Source organism: Neoarius graeffei, chromosome 5 (assembly GCF_027579695.1).
Source record: "Neoarius graeffei isolate fNeoGra1 chromosome 5, fNeoGra1.pri, whole genome shotgun sequence".
Lineage (NCBI taxonomy): Eukaryota > Metazoa > Chordata > Actinopteri > Siluriformes > Ariidae > Neoarius > Neoarius graeffei.
This window is the reverse complement of record NC_083573.1, coordinates 47230089-47244357: the sequence shown is the minus strand read 5'-3', so window position 1 is coordinate 47244357 and position 14269 is coordinate 47230089. Positions and strand designations below refer to the sequence as shown.

Here is a 14269-nt window from a genome sequence, read left to right as displayed (position 1 = left end):
GCTGTCGTCTACTTCGGGACTCTGAAAACATACTCAAAGACACATTACAGAGCAACGTTACAGTTGTGTTTGCAGCCAAGTTCAATTGTATTGGAGTTTGAAGGAAATTCACCACTGTCTGTTCATAATGAAAGTTGTCCAACAGAGAGACATAAATTAGCCATGCCACCATGGAGTGCTTATTAAACTCGACCTGGTAACACTCCATGTCACTTTGTGCAATAACTACACATGGATACACTGGCCGGCTTCCAACAATGCTGTCATTTACACAGCTCACACTCTCAGTCTCCACTGGCTGTCCAGGAACACACAAATATGTTCATTTTCTAAATTTGGTTTTGGAAGGAATAACAATACGGTGTAAAATCAAAAAGTCCCCCCCCCCTTTTACCATATATGTATTTTAGTTGAAATAACAGTTTATTAGATGATGTAATCCAGAGGCGGTCAATAGTTTATAGAGAGGGGGATAAACAAAACTCAGACGGTCTCTTGAAAACTATTTTCCTCTAAATATTAAGATAAGATTCATTCCGCTGTGCTCTTCTCCTTTTGAATCCAGTTTCATGTTTCATTTACAGCCCTTTATAACATCTCATCTCATCATCTCTAGCCGCTTAATCCTTCTACAGGGTCGCAGGCAAGCTGGAGCCTATCCCGGCTGACTACGGGCGAAAGGCGGGGTACACCCTGGACAAGTCGCCAGGTCATCACAGGGCTGACACATAGACACAGACAACCATTCACACTCACATTCACACCTACGGTCAATTTAGAGTCACCAGTTAACCTAACCTGCATGTCTGTGGACTGTGGGGGAAACCGGAGCACCCGGAGGAAACCCACGCGGACACGGGGAGAACATGCAAACTCTGCACAGAAAGGCCCTCGCCGGCCCCGGGGCTCGAACCCGGACCTTCTTGCTGTGAGGCGACAGCGCCCTTTATAACATGTTGGCTGCAAAGATAAATCTAATTCGCGCTAAACATGAATGTTTATAGTAATGTATGAGGGACTTTTAATGTTGTTAGGTCACATTTTGGATGTTGTTACACCATGGCCAAACCAATTCACCATTTCCACAATCAAACAAAAACACAAGCATGAGTTCTTTTCAACATAAAAAAAAAAAAAAAATCACAACAGAACTTACATCTATATAAATTACTACAGCAAACACAATACATCTTAAATATAGCTCTGCAATCCTTTGTTTTGCCATTTAATTTTAAAAAATAAAAACTGTCCTAAATCCGATTTGCTCACATTGCAGTCAGATGCATTAAAATACAGTGAAAACATTGCAGACCTTTTCAGCAAATCTCCCTTTGGCATGCTGTCCTCTGCTGGTCATCATTAAACAACACGGCACTACAAATGGGCAAGAAAGAGGACTTCATTCCTGAACAGGAACATATTTTTCACTTTTTTTTTTTTTTTTAACCTGTAGCTAATTATTAACAGTAATGTCAGTGCTGAATTCTGTCCTAAGACTAAACATTACACAACATATTTCTACCATCATGACCTTTCTATACTGAAATGATTATAGTTCTATTAAATCACAGCTTTCCACTCCTATTTTTCATATATTTTAGAGGAACGTGTATTGACTCGTTCAAAAAAACTCTATCGTTCTTCATTATAAGGTGACTTGCCCCACACAAACATATGACGCATAAAAGTGTTATGACTTGGACGGCTTGTACAAAGAAAGACAGACACAAAACATAAGTGTTGAGAGAGAGAGAGAGAGAGAGAGAGAGAGAGAGAGAGAGGAGGTAAAGGACATTGTGAAGGCCATTGTCACATTATAAGGCTGAGCTTTGTAATATAGATTGGCAAAACAGCTTATCTAAGGAGGTTCCTACTAACTATATTGCTAAATGATCAGAAGCCACAGTGATGGATGAGAATTCAGACAGCCTTGGCTCTCATCTATTGCCACGTACCTAAGCACATGTTCATTCGAAACATGACCTCAACCGACTGCTCTCAGATCAGCAGTGGAGATGAACTTTTATATGCAGAGAGAAGCATTGACACCATGACCCCCCCCCAAAACGTACTCCCAGAGTGAAAGAAGCGATTATAAGGCCATCAGTGAGAAGGATTCATCCTCATTCAAACTCCGCTTCACAGAATCGGCTTCGCACTGCAAAACTAAATGATACTAAATGAGCTGTGGTTCAGTCAGTGGATTTAAAATCGATGTGTGGGACTCCACTACCTGGCGGTTGTGTGAGTGTGCAGCTTAGTGCAGCACGTTTCTGACACAGTGCTAGGGGGCTGAGCTAGGTGCATATGTGCCTCTTGGAGCATTAATACAACCAGAAAGGCGGAAAGGGATGAAGCACAAACGCACACAAAGCTGTTCAGTGGTCCAGTAAAAGTAAAGCATCAAGCATAATGCAGGTGGGGATGCGGTTTAGCAGGAGTCTGTAGCCAAGGGGCGGTGTTTTGTGGACGAATTACAAGTGTAATGATCGACGTGGGGGACGGCACGGTGGTGTAGTGGTTAGCGCTGTCGCCTCACAGCAAGAAGGTCCTGGGTTCGAGCCCCGGGGCCGGCGAGGGCCTTTCTGTGTGGAGTTTGCATGTTCTCCCCGTGTCCGCGTGGGTTTCCTCCGGGTGCTCCGGTTTCCCCCACAGTCCAAAGACATGCAGGTTAGGTTAACTGGTGACTCTAAATTGACCGTAGGTGTGAATGTGAGTGTGAATGGTTGTCTGTGTCTATGTGTCAGCCCTGTGATGACCTGGCGACTTGTCCAGGGTGTACCCCACCTTTCACCCGTAGTCAGCTGGGATAGGCTCCAGCTTGCCTGCAACCCTGTAGAAGGATAAAGTGGCTAGAGATAATGAGATGAGATGAGATGATCGACATGTTCCACCTGTAGCACATCCCCCAAAACACAACAGTCCTGCTGCTTCTGCTAAACCACACCCCCACCTGTTAGATATGACATTTACCATTTTCCCTTCCCCCTTTCCTCAAGTACCCCTTATTGCAGAACCCAAAAGTCCATGGAGTTGAGTCAGACCACGTCCAACAACTTCTACCTGGGCGGAGCTGAACCAAAAGGCCAGGAGATGGAGACGACTCTGTGTTTCAGGCTGGATAACTGTGTTGCTGATAGGTGTGTTTTCCATGTTGTATAGTGTCTCATGGATTGGGGTATAAAGGAGAGATAGGGTTGAGTTTAAACATGGGGAAAGTGGAAATGTAATGCTTTTCTTTTGTTCAATAAATATCTGGACGACTGAAAGCTGAATACACACATCAGCAAGGCTCATACACACATCCCATATATTTAAAACAACAAAATCAGACTGCAAACGAGTAAAACAAAAAGGAGGTAAAGTCCAATTAGACAGTCTTTTGGTTATGAGTCTTTAGCAGGGCATCATTCCTAATGTTCGTATACTCCAGTCCATTGCACTGTACCCAGGCGTTCAGTCTTCAGTGCTTTTTTTTTTTTTTTGGGTTGCCTGTTACACCCATCACGTCTGTGCTCTTGTTTTCAGAAGAGCTGAATTCCTGCCGCATCCCAGACTCGGTCCATACCACACTGTAGCCCCAATCTGGAGTCTTTCCTCCTCTTCAGTGGCCATTAGTCTGAAGTTTCATCCCAGTATTGTGGTGGATCTCATGCGCCGAGAGCTCCTCTCTCCCAGCCTACTCACTAGAGGCACAGCTAACAAGAAGTCAATAAGACCGAACATAAAGAGAGGCTAGAAGAGAGCAGAACTTAAAGGGTTTTTTAATTTTAAATGGAGACTGTCTAGTAAACTATACACACCACAGAGGCAGGATTACAGAATGTGCACACTTAAGGAGTATTGGGATGATGAGGCCTCGTTTATAAAACAAAATGGTACACATTGTGATGCTGGTATAATGACGATCTGCTCGATGCATAGATCGGAAAGCCACTGAAGCATGACTGCAGTGTCTAGTTACTTGGCAAAGAGAAGCCTCAGCCTAGCGGTGAAGGTCCAAATTTCTGCTGTACTACAAATAGAAAGATCTGATTAGACACGCCGCATTAAAATTAACCGAGGCAACTGAAAACAAAACAAACAAACAAACAAAAAATGAACAAGATAACCCATTCTTGGCCAAAGAGAATAGTTGTAATCGCCCAGTGAGCTCTAATTTAAGTTTCACGTGCCTAAAGCTGCAGAGCAACAGGAGAAAGAAAGGGCTTCAGAGCAACGGTCTACTGACTGGAATATGTAGACGTGTGAGACTCGATGAAACAAAAGCCCAATTAGGACTGACTTTGGAGGGATAATTACAGGAGGCAGCCACTGCGAGAGATAGAGAGACACAGAGAGAGAAAGAAAGAGAGAGAGAGAGGTGTCCCAGCTGTGGAGCATGAGTGGGCGTGTCGACCCTCAGCAGTCCAGGGGCACTAGGAAACAGCGCCTGCAGTCCACGGCTTTGGGGCTGGGTGGCTGAGCTCTTTTCCTCCTCAGCTCCTCTCGGCCCAGGGAGCTACTCAGCCTGGCATAGGCGGCCTTGTACCTCTTGTCAAAAGCAGCTGGAGTGCAAGGAGACAGAATAACAGAAATAGAGATTATTTTAAGTGATTTGGTGGCCAGAACGGTTCTCGTTTTTTGATATTCGTCCACTTACCAACGTGATCTTTGCTCATAGCAGCCAAAGTAAGAAAAAGAAATTCTCTGTACAAACTCCTATGAACAGGAAAGACAGGTTAGTGAGTGTGTGCTGTGTTTGAATTTCTCACAGACAACTTGAAAGGATTGATCTAAAAAGTTTCGAAATATCTCATTCTCCTCAATAAAATAGAATTACTGTTTTTGTACAGTCTAGTGTGTTGCTCAACAAATTTCCTTTCATGACTGATGGCAGTGCGCTGCTCATCATTACAGCGTACTACGATCCCCGTATTTGCTCACGTCAAACTGTATTCACACCTCTGTATCCGGGGAGCGCCTGGCTGCTTTGCGATGGTGTCCAGAAAGAACGTGATGGCCTTGTGTACCTCATTCATACCGACACAGCGCAGGACTTCCTCTAGAAAGCTCAGCGTGAAGGGGTGGTTGTGTCTGCGCCATGCGCAGTTACGCATCGGCACTCCGCCTGCCAGAAAAGACGGAGCAAATGGTTGGAGGTTATCACTACGCAGAGAGGGGCAACCTTTCATCTTGTACATCAAGTGATTCTCAAAGAGACCTTACTTAGCAAGTAAGGCTTAGGGCTCTATTTTAGACACATGAACTTGGAAGAATAGCATTAGCATTTTGGTACATTTTCCCTTGTTTTTGGGCAGTTATTTTTTCGCACTATAAGTGAACACACCTGCATTGATGCGAGTGGTGTGGTGCAACAATGGCAGCTGTAACACTTGTAATCACCTGTTGCTTTTGCTCAAAATCCTGTCCAACCCCTTAGCATAATCCTTATGGATTATGAATCCTGTCCCATTTTGTAGAACCCAGTTTTGTGGCTGTATATTATTTATGACAATACACTTCAATAAGAATAGGCTACTTTGCCCAAATACAACATACTGAATTGCTTCCTGTTCAGCTTCACAAAAAACAATGGATGTTTCCTAATACAAATTCTACGTATCGTGAGTGAGTGAGTGAGTGAGTGAGTGTATGCCCACAAAAAGGCATGACCAGTTATGCAGAAAAATGCAGTTGTGCCAATCAGCCAGTTATTTCTATCACTTAAATAAAAACAAAATCTACAAGTGAAATCAAATTGTATATAATTACCAAAAATGTGTCCAAATGAGCTGCTGGGGACGCGGATATTAAATTGGATATCACATCAGCACACAATCACACCTCCTAATCAAGAATTCATTTGCCCCCAACTCTTAAAGCATATACACAGAACCATGGGCCTCACTTTCGTTTATAAATGCCTTGAGACCTCAAGAATGGCACAGGAATTAGTTTTAAGTGTTAACAATCAATCTAATATAGTAATTTTTATGATTAAAGTGATTTCTATAGGTAGCAGTGTGAGTGAATGACTTTGACGTCTGTAATGTCAAAGCAGGAAGTCTATCGGTCTCATTGCCATTTCCGCTATACTAAAAAACAGAGCTAAGTGCAACTCCGATCCTCCATTTCGAGCTAATTTATCGCCATGCCACGTAGATGTGCCAGCAACACGACAGAAGGTGGATTTACATTGCATTCATGGCCCAAGAATGTTCAAACTGCAAAGATTTAGACGCGTTTTGCGAGAAGTTCACGAGCACATTGGGCGGCTACGAAGTGGTCTCTCCTCTGCTCTGCACATTTTACTGAAGCCTCGTACGAGACCTCTGATCTGTTGAGGAGCGTTGGCTATAAGCCCATATTGAAAGAGGATGCAGTACCAACAATTAAATAAAACTACAAGAAAAGGAAAGTATTTGTTTTATTTATTTTTTTTAAAAGGAAATTAAGTTCAGTTGCACCAGTTCTCCCGGAGCGTGAGCCGAGGGTTGTTGGTAAAACCCGGGACGGAACGGGAGGGGACATATCGCTCAGGCAGTGACCCCCGCGGTTGTTGCTAAAACCGGTGATGTTCCGTTCCGTCCCAGGTTTTAGTAATTGCCTGAGCCGAGCAGTAATGGCGGAGTACTCAGTATGGAGAAAATGGAGAATGAGTGGAGCAGCCGTCTGATTTCTAAACTGGATGTTGCTGCCATCTCGCCCTTACGTGGAAGAAGTGAACGAACTGAGAACTGAACGAACAACTGAAAGTCAGACTGTTTCAAAACAATCGGCCACAAGATCGGCCTTCAAGAAACGAGAACATAGACGGGTAAGCTCCGACTCTCATTTGGATATAAAATGACAAAAACACGTTGTTTACCTGCATTTAGATTAATACATGTAACTTGTATTATGTGTTTAAGTTACCGGTATAAGATTATTTAATTTGCTTCAGAATGTGATTGTCTCAGTTCATCTGATTATTTAATTAGCCTTTTACATTTTATCAGTGAAAATGCATGCATGTACATGTATGTTGCATAAGTTATAACACCTATCCTGTTTTAATTAGAGTCAACCCACAATCAAAGAAGTCAAATCAGGCTTAGTTGAGCAAGTCGGTAACGGTATTTCTTACTTTCACCATAAATTTTTATTTATATGACTTTGGTCTACAGCTGTCAAAGGCCTCGGCCTTAAAACCGGTTACCGCTGTGACGTCACGCGCTCAGGGCTGGCTGGCTCAGCGGGGAAGCTTGAATGCCAACTTTGTGGTCGATTTTAACTCTCAAAAATATATACATTTTTATTCCCATTTGTGCAGCATACAAGAGTCAAGGATAGAGATACTATCCACTCAGAAATTTATTTTAAAATAAAAGGTTCTGCGAATCTGCTTTAAGCTACCCTTTGCAAAGTTACAAAAATAAATAAATAAAATAAAAAAATAGTGTCATGCGTAGGGTGACCACCTGTCCCGCATAGCGCGTGCGCGTACAGCATTTGAAGCCGAATTTATGCGTCCCGCAAATTCAGAACGTGTCCCGCATAATCGATGCTTGCTGAGGGGGATGTCGCTCTCCCTGGGCCACCCAGGCAGCCAAACGAATATTACTTGACATTTCAGCACACCACCGTCGCCACTATAGACTGTAGAACAAAACCACACACACCTCACAACTGACCGGTTGTTGTCAACTTTTTGTTGTTGCCATGACACCGCACTCACGTGCACAGATAGTGACGAGGGACGCAGGTGCAACGCATGCATTGCTTTCATATTAAAAAATGGAGAAAGGTACCGGGGAGATGGCAGGTGAGGCACCGCCACCTCCAGTTAAAAAGAGAAGGTGTACGTACAGGAAAGAGTGGGAAAATGAATATTTGCGGCTGAAAGGGGTTGAGAGGGATACCGAGAGGGCTTTTTGTGACCTTTGCAAAACATCTTTCTCATTCGGACATGGCGGGGAATACGATGTGAAACGACACAGGCTCGCGGAGACTCACAAGAAACGTGTGCAACAGAAAGAAACGTCTAAATCTATGGATGCTTTCCTCCGACCTAAAAACGACTCTCTAGCTGACAAAGTGACTGCGGCAGAGGTGACGAGTGTGTATCACACTGTCCAACACGCAATATCATATCGGGCAGGACTTTTTTTTTCTACTGTTTCTGTGGTGCTGAGCCACGACAATTCCTGTTAATCCACTGAAAACTAAATGGAGACTTGTCACTATTCCTGCTGTTCTGATGCACTGCAAAGCCTCAGACTCAATATTATATTATGATTGATTTAAAGTGAATAAATTGTAATGGAAAATAAATAAAATTGAGTAGCTTCAGTAAATCATAAGTGGAAGTGTGTCTGTCAAGTCATAATTGAATGGTCAAGATATTATGAATGTTTATTTAAAAAAACCCACACATTTGGTGGCCTGTTCATGACCATACATCACCAATAACAGCAGAATAGGGTATTATTGATATACCATGTAAGGTAGTATGTGCTAGAAATGGGTAAACCACTATCTGTGAGTCTTCCAGCAGCCGGCGCGGCGCAGTGGGGGCGGCGTCCCACATTGTCCCTCAAAAACATATCCCTTGTCCCCCCTTGGGCTTATGATCAGGTGGTCACCCTAATCATGCGCCAACCACAAAATTGCATGCTTTATTTATTTTTATGTTTTGATCACAAACATGGGGCCCTGGGGTTTGTCAATTTGGTGATAAACAATAGAGAATTTAGGTTTTTTTTTTTTTACATTACTGTTAACCTCTGCTTGGAGACACACGGATCTGTTGGAAAATTAAACTGTTGGTGTTCAGTATGCACTGCGTCTGCATGAATGCGACTCTTCTTACTGTGTATTCTCCAGAGCACATAGAGAGGAGGCCAGTGATCCGTATCAGGCGTCAAAGTGTCCCACAATAACCTCACCCTTACTGAAGTACTCTCAGAGCTCTGGAACACACCACAGAAATGCCACACAATCATATCTGCTTTGTGAATTTTCAATTTTGTAACCTAAAATCTGTGTAACAGCCAGCGTGTGTATGTACAGTATGTGCCCGTGTTACCTGTGAAATCTGTGAAGCCAGCGGCGAGGCCCGCACCAGCTGGAGCAGATTGCTGGGGAGGCCAAGGCGAGTGAAGTACCACACCAGATTCCAGAAGAGGATCGAGTGGCTGTCTAGTAACTGGACCTGAGAAAGAACACCCTCTCCCTCGTTTTCCAGTAGACTTTCCAGTTCCTTACGCAAGACCAGAGGGCTCAGGTACGCCACTGTTACTTGAGGGGTGCCGCCCAATGATGAGCTCTAAACACGCATGAGCAATTACACAGCGTCAAATCAATTACAACCCCGATTCCAAAAAAGTTGGGACAAAGTACAAATTGTAAATAAAAACGGAATGCAATGATGTGGAAGTTTCAAAATTCCATATTTTATTCAGAATAGAACATAGATGACATATCAAATGTTTAAACTGAGAAAATGTATCATTTAAAGAGAAAAATTAGGTGATTTTAAATTTCATGACAACAACACAACTCAAAAAAGTTGGGACAAGGCCATGTTTACCACTGTGAGACATCCCCTTTTCTCTTTACAACAGTCTGTAAACGTCTGGGGACTGAGGAGACAAGTTGCTCAAGTTTAGGGATAGGAATGTTAACCCATTCTTGTCTAATGTAGGATTCTAGTTGCTCAACTGTCTTAGGTCTTTTTTGTCGTATCTTCCATTTTATGATGCGCCAAATGTTTTCTATGGGTGAAAGATCTGGACTGCAGGCTGGCCAGTTCAGTACCCGGACCCTTCTTCTACGCAGCCATGATGCTGTAATTGATGCAGTATGTGGTTTGGCGTTGTCATGTTGGAAAATGCAAGGCCTTCCCTGAAAGAGACGTCATCTGGATGGGAGCATATGTTGCTCTAGAACCTGGATATACCTTTCAGCATTGATGGTGTCTTTCCAGATGCGTAAGCTGCCCATGCCACATGCACTAATGCAACCCCATACCATCAGAGATGCAGGCTTCTGAACTGAGCGCTGATAACAACTTGGGTCGTCCTTCTCCTCTTTAGTCCGAATGACACGGCGTCCCTGATTTCCATAAAGAACTTCAAATTTTGATTCGTCTGACCACAGAACAGTTTTCCACTTTGCCACAGTCCATTTTAAATGAGCCTTGGCCCAGAGAAGACGTCTGCGCTTCTGGATCATGTTTAGATACGGCTTCTTCTTTGAACTATAGAGTTTTAGCTGGCAACGGCGGATGGCACGGTGAATTGTGTTCACAGATAATGTTCTCTGGAAATATTCCTGAGCCCATTTTGTGATTTCCAATACAGAAGCATGCCTGTATGTGATGCAGTGCCGTCTAAGGGCCCGAAGATCACGGGCACCCAGTATGGTTTTCCGGCCTTGACCCTTACGCACAGAGATTCTTCCAGATTCTCTGAATCTTTTGATGATATTATGCACTGTAGATGATGATATGTTCAAACTCTTTGCAATTTTACACTGTCGAACTCCTTTCTGATATTGCTCCACTATTTGTCGGCGCAGAATTCTTCCCATCTTTACTTCTGAGAGCCGCTGCCACTCCAAGATGCTCTTTTTATACCCAGTCATGTTAATGACCTATTGCCAATTGACCTAATGAGTTGCAATTTGGTCCTCCAGCTGTTCCTTTTTTGTACCTTTAACTTTTCCAGCCTCTTATTCCCCCTGTCCCAACTTTTTTGAGATGTGTTGCTGTCATGAAATTTCAAATGAGCCAATATTTGGCATGAGATTTCAAAATGTCTCACTTTCAACATTTGATATGTTGTCTATCTTCTATTGTGAATACAATATCAGTTTTTGAGATTTGTAAATGATTGCATTCCATTTTTATTTACAATTTGTACTTTGTCCCAACTTTTTTGGAATCGGGGTTGTATAATACACTTACTGAAAACAGAAAATTTGTAAAGAGCAGATAAAGAAATCTTACTAGAGTATTACTGCTGTTCTCGGAGTATGTGCTGGTCTCTGAACTGGAGTCATGCTCATTCACACCATTATAAAGATGGAGAAAACCATCGTGACCACTCGTGGGCCTCACTGCACTCTCTACCTCATCCTCCATGTTCCAGTTACTGCGATACTGACTGCTTCCACATGAAATGAACATGCACACATACATGCACAGAAAAACGTGTGGACCAGCATATCTGTACAAGCAGAGTGAAATTGTAAAACTGCATACAACTTTATTCTATTTCAATCTGTCCTTTAGCTTTATGGTAACCACAACCAACTGTTGTGAAATGGTTTTAAAAAAAGTGATTAAGGGCGTATTCACACCTACGTTGTTTGGTCCGGACCAAATGACCAAACTTCCCGTGGTCCGGACCTTTTGGGTTGGTCTGAATACAAACCACCGAACTCTGGTCCGGACCAAATAAGCGGACCGAGACCGAGCTGCAAGGTCGGACTCGGTCCGGACCAAAGGAACCCTGGTGCGGACCTTTTGGAGGTGTGAAAGCAGACCGGACCTAATCCGACAGTTTTGCTTTTTTGTACCTCGGGAGCTTCCGTCGTTTGTCGAGCATTATGGGAAACAGAGTCTTGACACTCCACCGCAAAGTGCAAACACTGTTTCGGTTGTCAAGGGAACCTTACAACAGTTGTTCAGTCATTCAGACCAGTGGTAGGCTAGACTACAGAGTACAAAAAATGAGTAGGGGGCAAACGTGGGCCGAGGAAGAAACGCGTACCCTTGTGGATATATGGGCAGATGTCCACATATCTGAGCTTTTGGAGAGAACACACAAAAATGCTGACGTGTTTGCTGTATTCAGTGAGAAAATGAAGGAGAAGGGGTTCACGCGCTCCCCAGAACAATGTCGGCTAAAAGTGAAGAAACTCCGTCAGACCTACATTAAAATCAGGGACATTCTTTCAAAAAGTGGCGGGACTAGCGACGCAAAAAAGAAATTCATCTATTACGATGGATAAGGCGAATATCCCGACACATACCTCCTCCGTCTTGCGTGAAGAGCCAGAACTGTCACAACATGATGTGCGCTCATCAGCGCTATCCTCCGTAGCCACCTTGCCCTTTGAAGTCGTCGTTGATAAATTACTTGTACAACAGCATAGTAATCGCACAATTGTGAAAACAGTAAAAAACATATAGCTTTGATGACATTAAAAAGAATAACAGCACGGAAAGCCTCCATGACTACTTTTGAACTTAACGCTTTGTGCGCGTGTCGTCTCTGACCAATAGCTGAACGACCTCAGGGCGCGTGGCTTTGTTGACAGATTTTGGTCCGCTTACTAAAATGTACAGTGTGAAAGCGAACCGCACCAAAATGAAAAAATAAAAAAAACATTTGGTTCGGACCAAAGCAAGTGAACTATTGAACTATCCTGGTCTGAATACGCCCTAAATCAACATTTAACGGTGTCAAACTATGCTGCTAGTACCGCAGAATGCTCTCATTATCAAGTATTCCTGTAATTCACATAGAGGATGCTAGTGGAAAAAGGTATTCATGAAGCTGCTCAATACCAGAGGTGGAAAGTAACGAATTACATTTACTCACGTTACTGTAATTAAGTAGATTTTTTGTGTAATTTGTAATTTTTTTAAGTAGTTTTTGAAATGGGTAATTTTACTTTTAGTCAAGTACATTTTGAACTAGTGCTGTCAAAGTTAACGCGATAATAACGCGTTAACGCGATCTCAATTTAACGCGATTAAAAAAAATAGTGCCGTTAACGCAAATTCTAATTTGGCCCTGCGAGTCACCCGTAGTTCCTGTTGAGGCTTGTCGCGCGCTGCTTCAATAAGAGTACGTGTGAGTGATGGAGAAAGGCATAGACATATAAACATCCTCACCGCCATATTGGATGGGGCAAAGTGGAGATTCTTCACCCGTCTCTGGTATAGCGTCTAGACAGTAGCCGAGAATAAAGATGCCTCATTCATGTGCTGCGTTTAACTGTACCAACAGGTTTACCGTCCAAACGAGATCACATGGGATTACCTTTCACAGGTGAGACTGGAAAAATACTTTTCAATACTGTTCCTTCAGTCTTCAGGTTCCCAGCTCATCTCCACCGGGGAGGTGTAGAGTTATAAGCAGTGAGGATTAGAGAATACAGCGCCACACTATGATGAACGTTTTTGAACGTATGATGAATGTTTTTATTTTTGTTATCTAGTTTTTTCTTCTTTTATGGCAAATACTTCTCTTCAAAAGAAACTAATGAAGAGTAAAATAAAACGTTTTTTTATTTTCACAGTGATCTGCACTTTATTTTTCATCCCTTGGTTTTCTCATCTAATATGGAAGTTATGGATGTCAGTGGCTGTGACAAGACGTGTTATGCTCTGCAATAAAAAAAAAAAAAAACACATTGGTACAAAGCAAGCCCATTCACTTTTTTATGCTGATAAGAGAATTACAATGGTTTTTCATGTGACAAAAATGTGCGATTAATCGCGAGTTAACTAATGACAGTCGCAACATTAATCGCGATTAAATATTTTAATCGCTTGACAGCACTATTTTGAACCAAGTATTTTACTTTGCTACATTCGAAAACCGCCCGTTACGGAGTAAAAAAATTAAGTGCGGGGAAAAAAAAACAATTGGCCTAAACTGAAAGGAAACTGGCGCAGGTGCGCGCACGGAATATCCATATTAGCCTACATGTATGGTTGGATGATGGCTGGTGCCGAGGTAGCCGAGCAAGAGATAGAGGAGGTCATGGAGGAGGTTGAAGATTGCCAAGAAGAGAATTCCCGTGGAACAGATGCGCCGGACAGCGAGGGAAATCCTTGGCCGTATCTCAGCCAGTACTTTGCATTCAAACGCAAACGAGGCAATAACATAATAATGCAATGCAAAATGTGCCTGCCGTGCCACACAGAGCTATCAGTCTACAAAACTTCCACATCAAATTTGCGGAAGCATGTGGTGGTAAGTAGATATGTGCATTTACCTTTGTATCCCAGACGTTATATTTATTGTTTGGTTAAAACCTTCCACTGTTGAGTAAAATGTGCCTTCATCATCAATTCTTTTGGCCGCCTAGCATCCATACTGATCACTAAGGTGGGGTTTACATTAGACCGTATCAGCGGATCATCAGATTAACGTTTTTAAAACGATTAGTGTGCACACAGCAACGCCAATACACGATTCGCGTGCACACAGCAACACCAATACATGGATACGCTTGGCTCCGCAGGCATCCTGCGCTCCAAATCACTCCGCCCTGAACAGCGAGTGCC

At 43.0% G+C, this 14269-nt stretch overlaps 1 protein-coding gene across 4 annotated transcripts in view; it reads right to left on the bottom strand.

Moving 5' to 3' along the window:
* Window positions 1–3293: 3293 nt before the first annotated feature.
* LOC132886776 (DENN domain-containing protein 4B-like) overlaps window positions 3294–14269 on the bottom strand; it is a 119400-nt gene continuing 108424 nt past the window's right edge. For 3 of the 4 annotated variants that reach the window (XM_060921833.1, XM_060921835.1, XM_060921834.1), the window contains exons 24-29: window positions 10973–11132; window positions 9050–9289; window positions 8834–8933; window positions 4945–5110; window positions 4643–4701; window positions 3294–4547 (exon numbers count right to left, since the gene is read on the bottom strand). In XM_060921833.1, the coding sequence (XP_060777816.1) occupies window positions 4402–4547; window positions 4643–4701; window positions 4945–5110; window positions 8834–8933; window positions 9050–9289; window positions 10973–11132 (871 nt within the window). In that variant the 3' untranslated portion in view covers window positions 3294–4401. The remainder of the gene's footprint in view (window positions 4548–4642; window positions 4702–4944; window positions 5111–8833; window positions 8934–9049; window positions 9290–10972; window positions 11133–14269) is intronic. The other variant, XM_060921836.1, reaches the window with a different exon arrangement.